At 42.8% G+C, this 9017-nt stretch overlaps 1 protein-coding gene across 1 annotated transcript in view; it reads left to right on the top strand.

Moving 5' to 3' along the window:
* Positions 1–9017, top strand: part of LOC103358159 (MAM domain-containing glycosylphosphatidylinositol anchor protein 2) — a 266805-nt gene that overhangs the window by 75695 nt on the left and 182093 nt on the right. Inside the window, exon 2 of the mRNA XM_008283011.1 lies at positions 7456–7595. Coding sequence (XP_008281233.1) covers positions 7456–7595 — 140 coding nt within the window. The remainder of the gene's footprint in view (positions 1–7455; positions 7596–9017) is intronic.

Here is a 9017-nt window from a genome sequence, read left to right as displayed (position 1 = left end):
AGTTTGTTTTTATGACTTTTCTCGTGAAGAAACTTAAAAAGCAGAACAATGGGGTCAAACACGAGTTCATTACTCTCATAAAATACAGGATTTATACGTTAAACTTAAGTTCTTTAATGTCAAACCCATAATCTTTTTACGACAAACCCGAACTTGCTTCCGTGTTATCGCTCCGCTTTTCATGTCGGCATCGTGCGGCGTTATCACGCGGCTGAAATGGACTTGTTTCCCCGCCGTCCTGTTTTTATAACCAACCCAAGTTTATTTCTGTTCGTCCTGGAAACACTATAATGACTTTATGCGATAACAAAAACAATCATTTTTTTTGTAAAATTGTCGCCGTGTGCATATTGCATCTGGTTTTTTTCTCCTCACTCTCGGCCTGTTTTCCTCTATTTGCCGCCGCCGTTCTGAGAAGGTGATTACGGAGCCAGAAAACTAGCAGGATACGGTTAGTGGTCCTCGGGGGTTGGTCTGAGGACATTAAGCCCGCAGCGACAACGAGCCCCAGCTGTTGGAGTTGTGTTTTTTTTTCTTCCTTCTTTTTCCTCCACATTCATTTGTTTGTCAAATTTAGAGTCTGTGCCTGTTTGCCAAGAACCCCCTCTGCCACTCAGGCACTCCAGAGCTGCGGTGACAAGGCCGCTTTTAGCCAAATCCAATTTAATCTCCATCGGTGTTAGTGGATAAACCTGTCTCCATCTCCTCCGACTGAAGCCGAGGAAAGGGTTCGGCGCTCTGCTGGGAGCTGCTCGCTCGCTCGCTCGCCGCACGACGACATGATGCACGCTTTAGCCCGCACACATGCACGTAGGATGAAGGAGGAAGCGCTAAACTAACATCGCACAAATGTATGTGCACAGGCGATATCTTCTCCTCCTCCTCCCACCTCCTCTCTTGTGTGTTTCTGCAGAGGAGGAGGGAGGAAAATGATGTCACTGTTATGGAAATGAGATAATGAAATGAAAAAAGGGGAGATGCACATCTGAGACTCCTGTTTCTAGCCCGCAGGTCCTCTGCTGCCTTTTCTTTTTTTTATTATCAGGAAGCTGTGTGTGGAAACAGTTTGGGTGTGTGCGGCTGCAGATGGCTGGGTGGATGTGGAAGTGAGAGGGAGTGACACTACAGGCTGAAATGCACATTTATGCAAAACTGTAACCCACAGGTTCGCCACGACATTTGCTCGACATCGGCGACGGCGCTGTTTAATCACACGCCGAGCAAATAAACAAGCAGAATAACTCTGCATTAGTAAAGATCGGCTCGATGTTTAGCATAGATTTTTTTATTTTTTTTTCCTTCCACTGTTTTGCACTCATCACATCAGCCTGAGTGGCAGATGTGCTTCTTAAGCCAATGCCAATTCCCCCAACTACACACAAGATCAGAAAAAAAAGAAAAAGAAAACATCTAATTAGCATCCAAATCTGCCACCAGCAGAACCGTTTTTTTCAGCTCATTGCTTCCGAATGACCTCTGCTCTGCTGCTCAACATACATGATCGCTCACTCATTTAACAGCTTGTAATTTTGCTCTGGAGGGATGTAACCTTGTAATGACAGAGGAGAAGAGGGAGCTTCAGCAAACTTGAATGTTGATTAATTGTCCTCAAACATGCTCCTGTAACTTTTTTACCGCGACGCCGAGGCTGCTAGCGGTTGACCGATTCCCATATAGGTTATTAATAATCACGTAGGCTGGACAGAGATGCATTTGTCTTTTATATATGTTATAAAAAGAAATATATGTTATATTGATTTAAAAAAATAAAAATAAAAAGTGAGCTTTTACAAGATTGAATTTCCCTTCTGGGATAAATAAAGTATTTTTCATTTCATTTCATTTTCATTTCATTTCATTTCATTTTCATTTGCAGTTAAAATTTAAATCTTTGTGTTAAAATCCCTGAATAAACTTATCTTACCTGCCAAACATCAGATCTGATAACCGACCAAACTGATAATTGATCAAGTTAAGGGCGACTACTGTGTGCATCAACCCACATTTTACATGAATATTTATATTTTTAATACATTTTTAGCAAAGAAATTTAAACTAGATGCATAAAAGTAGTGACTAATACTTTCTTTTTTACCATTTTCTGCTAATTTCTACTTATATTTCTGAAGAAAAAATACAAAAACATACAAAAAACACAACACAAAACACGTCTTCATATAGATTCGACTATGGAGCGGTGTGTAATACCGTGCAAAGGCTGGATCTAATGATTCTTCTTACTGTTGATTCAGTGCATTCAGTATTTTCTCAGCGCATCGACCACTTGTTTGGTTTGTAAAATGTCAGAAAATGTTGAAAATGTAAATCAGTGTTTGACAAAAGCCCGAGTTGACGCTGCAAATGTCTCGATTCGTCCCCAACCGGAGAGTTTACGGTCAAAGAAGTAGCTAAATTCAAGAAGATCAAAGAAGTTATTCATTTTTTTCTTAAAACACTTCCTCTACTCTATAACTGAACAGGAAGTGAAATGTTCTGTGCAGGTTTGTTGTCACAAACAGATGTTTAGTCGTAGAAAGTTGCTGGAAAAGTCGGTCTGAACTTTCATAAACTAGAGGCGGGTGGAGACGATCAAACATCTATCAATGAAAAGGTCGATTTATAGATAACTATTTATCTTTCCATCATTTTTCATCCACGATAGATGAAATAATAGAGACTGTAGGGACGTCTGGATATCTATCTGTCTATTTATCTACATCACGGATGGACCTGTATTTATCCATCCATCCATCGCTGATTGATTTTCACATCGACTGACCAATGAAGGTGGAATACATTCTCGGGTCAATCGACTCTGTTTCCGCGCACATAACCGCGATGATTAAAATCTGAAAACATCGACGTTATGCTAATAACACACATCTGTGTTAAATAATCCAGCTGATTTAGATTGATGTTACAGAAGAAATAAAACACCGGATTAGATTATTAGCATTATTTATTTATTTGTTGTTTTTAAGATCGTCTTGTGATAATATTGTTGTTGTAAATTCATTTGGACTCGATGTTCACGTAGCAAAAAGTCTGACAAACAGCCCTTCAAATACAAGCACGAACATCGACCCCGCGTCTAATATTTACTGATTTATTTTTAAAATCGGTGGCAGCGATGCAGCAAAGAACCTCAACAACGTTCCAACAAAAGCAGCGACGACGAGCAAAGAAATACGAAGGGAAGTCGAGATGAAATATTTAAGAACTTTGACGATATTTTGTTTCGTGGAAAAAAAATGCCTCGAGCAGAGTTTGTGTTTTACTGAAAACTGCTTTCAAATCCAGTATGGAGCATTATACAGTACGTCTATTAAATTTACTTTCTGATTTTTTGGCGCGGGGCAGCGCTGAATTGGATGAAAATTCAAAGTGGATTAAGTTATAATAAATTGCCGGGGTTGAGCCTTAGCTTGGCAGTTCTTTGCTTTCTCCGCTATTGGAGAATTTATATGAAATTGAAGCAGTCAGAATAAATAAATATATTAAAAAAAAGGACCGATTACTGTGATGTCGTTTCTTTTTTGGCCCACAAACAGACAGACGCTTGATGCAACTGGAAAGACGCATCACAACACGATGTGACAACACTTTAGAAACGTTTGCCTTTTTCAGCGACAAGCAGATAAAATAAAGTGCGACACCTTTTTCACTCCCCGTATCTGCCAAAATAAGCCAATTTAGAGTATTTCCACTGAATTAAATGCATTTATTTCAATTCTGTTGGTCCAAATTAATGCTGCTTGAGTTGGATCAGCTGTTAAATTGTGTAGAAACAAAAACTAGTCACATTAATGACTTTAATACACATTAAGTAGTTAAATATCATGTGAATACGACATAATTTAACTGTTTACCTCGAAACATGTCGTGAAAAGTACTTTTTTTAAAGTATATCGTCATACGTATTTCATACCATCTCGATTTAAATCTCAATTACACTGATCTGCAGTAGAATAAACTAATTTATTAAAATTTTCCAGCCTGTTGCGTTTAAATGACGGGGCTCCATTAGAGGGCCAAAGTTATTATTCTCCATTTAAGACATGCGAGAAGTCGGAGGAGACAGAAGAGAAAGCGTAGACGTAATGAACTGGATGTAGTTGAGATGTTTGGGGGATATAAGCAGCTGCTTCTGGCCCGCTGTGATGTGTTCAAAGCTTTTGTCTATCACCCGGATCCCCTCAGCCCGGACATCTTTTTATCTCCCGACCTGTCAGCGCTCTGACATCTCTCTTCACGCTGCCTAAATCCCGCCGCATTAATGTCTCATTGTCCATCCTTAGATATCGTTCCTGAATATTTTATGGGTGGTTACCGAATGAAAACAAACAGGCGGTAATGATTTCTAGCTCCCGCTTCAGGCCGAGCGGTTCGTAGCTGAACGTCGCGGCGCTCGTTACGGACGCTCGACGGAGACTTATTCGTGGCTGCGAGCTCGGCGCCGCATAAAGAACAACAGTGTGTTAATGTGTCACTGCGGTAAATGCAGTTGAAGATCATTAATTGCGGGTGTTTCCTGGCTTTCCCCTCCAGGACTGATGCTAATGCTGCACAGACACTGGAGTAAATGGCATTAGGACTTTGTTCGCCCCGGTGCGCCCTGGGGTCTTGTTTCTAAGCTCTTCTTCTTTTTTTTTGTTTTAAGTGGTGCGTGAAGCTTCCTCACGCTATTCCTCAAGCCCTGATTCCTCCCCTATGGAATTCATCACTCCAAAGAGGGAGAGGAGGGCGAGTGGAGGCCCTGGCTTTATGAGTAGCCGGTTAGCATCCATCAGTCTGCACCGAGGAGGGCAGGACATTAGGCTAACAAGCTGAATGAGCTGCTATCAGCGCTTAGCTAAGGATGCTCTCCGGCTCCCAGCGCGGTGACGCTCCTCCTCCCCGACGCCGCGCTGCTCATTAGCATCGCAGCCTGGACGGAGGTGGTGCTGCTGCTGCCGGGGCCACACAGGAAGCTGCTCCTCCAACATGAAAGCTCAACCACAGTCTGATTTCTGCTGGATTTTTCTCTTTTTCTTTTTTTCTCCCCATTTTGTACTCCTCCTCCTCCTAATCATATCCGCTCTCTAAATCATCTCATCCTCAAACCTCTTCACTAATCATGTAAGTTGGAGAGGAATAGATGCTTAACAGATGCTTGTATTGTCAGGGGTCGTTTACATGCAACTATTTCGTAATCTTCTTTTTTTCACCTCGGATGACGCCTTCCTCTGTTTGCTTTAACCCCCAACACTTGTGTCCCGCTCTTGAACGTCCCACAAGCATTGAATAATTCACTGCAAAAATATTCCCACATCACAGTTTCTGGCAATTTTATTCCCTTGATGTGATCGTATTAGTCAAACCAATGTTCCCAGATAAGCACCAGTTTAAATCCATCCATATGGTGTAATGGCAGCTTACATTGACAGCTGCTGGGAGGTATTTACATCTTAAATTTAAACTTTTTGGGTTGTTTTTCAGAATATTACCGAGTGATTCTCTCTTTTTGTTGTTGTGCGAGTGAACTTGTTTATATAAGAATTTGTAATGAAACCCTTCTGGCATGTAATTACGCTGAGCTGTAAATGAATTCTGACATCTGATAGCGAGGACGGGAGGAGGGAGAATCACTTGTTTTGTCGCCTGCCATCAGCGGTTTACAGTCGGTCATTTACTCCACGCTGCCTAATTTGGTTAAGACACAAACGGAGTGTCGGTTCGGTTCAGATGCGAGCGCTGTTGACTTCCTCTGCCACGGCTGCCGTGTCGGCTCCTGTTCCCGACGAGTCTGTTCCCGTTTCTTTCCCTGAGCCGAGGTGGGAAAAAGTCTGCGATGTAATATTACAAATAAATCGAGAAAGAAAACGGAGCGTCGCCTCTGGTGAGCCATCAGGATGCTCCTGAGGTGGCATCGGGTGAATCAAAAGCCCCATCTGTTGGGTTTTTTTTTAGAAGTTTTATGTCTGTGAGTACGTCTAAGATCGGTTTGACGTCACAGCTCTCACAGGAAACAGTCCACGGAGGTAAAATCACTTGTTCTGACTTACGTTACGACACTTTATTTCACTCACACAGCTTCTGTGCTGCAGTAACTGAGTGGAGACTAGAAGCTTCTCTGTGCACTGGCTTCTGCTGTATGAGGCGTTTAAGGAACATCAGTAAATTAAAGCTTCTGTCAAGCAAGCTTTGGGTGCAATTTAATTTTTTATCTAGCTTCTAGGAGATGCTCTGAAGACTATTTATGTGTTACTGTGATGGAGATATCTGTCTACGAGCAGGAACGTAGCACAACGTGTGAGTGAAAGTAGAGCTGTGGTTGTTTAAATATGATTATTTTGGTGCTAAATTTTTTTAAAAGTCGTTTTGTGTTCTGTCAAAATCATTCAGCCCTAATTCCAGATATAAACCAACATATATATGCAACAGAAAACCTACTGCAGTAAGTGTTGTCAGTGTATTTTGGGTGGTTTTTTTGTGTTCCTTTGTGATTTGTGCGACTTTAAGAGACATCAAACTGCCAGCGGTTGCTCAGGGTGGTGGGTAAAGGTTCGCTTTGTAGTGCAAAACAAGGAACGTCACCTACTTTTGCATGCACTAATTAAATGTTGTGTGTATTTATTTAGTTAAAAAACACATCCTACCCTGTTTGTTTGTTTGTTTGTCTTTTAGAAGAGCCTCTGTGGTCGTTGATTAAACCTCTAAACATCATCTCTGGGTATCAAAGCTACATATTTAGAAGAGGTTTTTTTTGTCTTTCTAGAATAAAATATATGCAACGACACCGGAGCTTCCTGCTTCCATCTCCACCCACCTCGCTGCAGCTCCAGCACACCAGCTCACCCACAATTTTGCTCGAACACAACACAATACCCAGTTGTAATATTGAAGTTATTTAGCCAAACCAGAAACTGATCCTGAAGAAGAGCATTCATCCAGCAGGCTGACAGGATTCACTCTTTAGGTTTGTTAAAAACCTGGAAATCTGAATCTGCATTTTGGGGGTTTCAAGGTGGGGTTCTGGCGTTTGCAGCCCATTTCACTCATGACGTGTCCTCCAGCTTGTAAACCCACACCATATGGACTCATTAACACGGTAAAGAAGTTGATTTTCCCTGGAGGAGGTCTTTAAACCACCAACCATGTTAGCACCACATGATTATCAAAGTGCTGCTGCAGAGAGGCAGCGATTCGCTTTCCGACAGCAACTTTCCTCGACTTGTGTTCGAGAGACTTAAACAAAGCTATGCCAAAGGGAACGCTGTAAAAGGTAAAATATGTGTCAATCCTCCCCGCTACAAATACCTCCGGTTTACTTGTGCGAATGTGCGCACAAAGCTGGTTGTAAGCGAGACAACCTTTTAATCAATACACCATCTAGCGCGCTAAACCTACTCATTCCTTCGGAAGCGACTGGAATGCTAACGCCGGCTCTCCGCTCTGTCTCGTTTTCCTCCGCAGCGCCTCCGACGGTTCGCATTATACACTCAGGGCACGCCTGCAACGTGGAGGAGGAGAGGCACACCGAGAGAGTCTACACCATCCGGGAAGGAGAAACCCTGGAGCTCACCTGTCTGGTGTCGGGGCATCCTCGACCTCAGGTAAGACCTTTTTCCATCCACTCCGACAGAAGCCAACTAAAGGCGGTCATTTCCGCATACTTCAGCTCTAAACCAGCTTAAAAGTTCAATCCTTTAATTATTGATGCTTTAGGTTGCACTGTGCACCTGCATGTTGATGATGAAAGCTTCCGAGTCCTAATGAGGACGCCGGAACAAAACAGCAGAAACATCTGCCAAAACAAAAAATGTAATGAGTGAGAAACAGGCCACGGTGGAGGAAAAAGAAAGAAAAGAAAAGCACTCTGGGTCATGCATCTGAAGCGTCTCTCGCTCGCTGATTTACTGTTGTGATTTGAACTAATTAGAAAAAAAACCTTCCACCTTTTTTTCTTCTGAAGAAAACAGGCTGTGATTCATCCTGTTGGTTTTTTCATCATCAGTATCCTGAAAAAAATATATAGAAATAAGAAAACTCCCTCAGTTGGACTGAAGAACTCGCTGGACCGTCACGTTCTGCATCAACCTGGCAGGATTTGCTAACCTTTCAAACGTTTATCTCCTGTTGTTTCCAATTACGCTCGATAACACAAATTACACAGGATCCAGCCCCTATCTCCGCAACGGCCTGAGCTCATTTACATTAATTAATATGATTCCCTCCTTTTGATCGATGGACAGAGGGGCCGCCGTTGGTTTGTTCTCCTGCCCTCTGGAAGCCGGAAAAAGGAGCGTATTGATTTTTATATTTCAATTGAAAAGGTGAGGCCTCTTAAATGAGCCGGTTTCATCTGCTTCCTCATCATCGTCGCTGTCTTTCCTCCTAATTGGGGATTTTTATTTTATTTTTTTTGGGAGAGCAGAGCGAAGGGGAGGGATGAGGGGAGAGTGTTGGGAGATCAAACGCTCTGCATGGCGATGGCAGGAGAGGCCTTTGAAACCGAGTCATTATGAGACTCATGCAGATCCCCTCGGCGGTCTCGGCTGAATCTCTGCGGACTTTTGGGATGTGTCAGCTTTGTCCCGTCCCCCCCGCCTCCGGTCGGCGTCGTGGGACCGGAGGGCAGCTCGGTTTAGGAAGCCGAGCAGGTTATCTGAGGAGGCGGCGGACCCACGGCTGCTTTCTGTGATGTTTGGTGGGAAAAATGTACGCGACCTCATCGGACCGGCGAGTTAATACGGCAACAGCAGCTCATCTTTTCATTAGAATTAAATATTAATCCTCGGAACGTGTTCTAAATCTCTTTCTCTCTCTGCCCCAAAGTTCCACATTTTAATTGAGTTTTTTTTTTTTCATCTTTAAGGAGCATATGTGGGGGAGAAAGTAATTGAAAAGGTTTCAGTGCATCTTTGATTATTGTGGAGGAAACAGTGTTTTTACACATTCATGTTCTCCATAAGCGCCCGCCGGCTGCACGCCAACCAGACGACTGCTCGTTTAAGTCCAGCTGACTGCTTCGTTAT

This window comes from Stegastes partitus, unplaced genomic scaffold (genome assembly GCF_000690725.1).
Source record: "Stegastes partitus isolate 25-593 unplaced genomic scaffold, Stegastes_partitus-1.0.2 Scaffold294, whole genome shotgun sequence".
Classification (NCBI taxonomy): Eukaryota; Metazoa; Chordata; class Actinopteri; family Pomacentridae; genus Stegastes; species Stegastes partitus.
The sequence above is the reverse complement of the archived record's forward strand: the minus strand, read 5'-3'. Positions and strand labels throughout refer to the sequence as shown.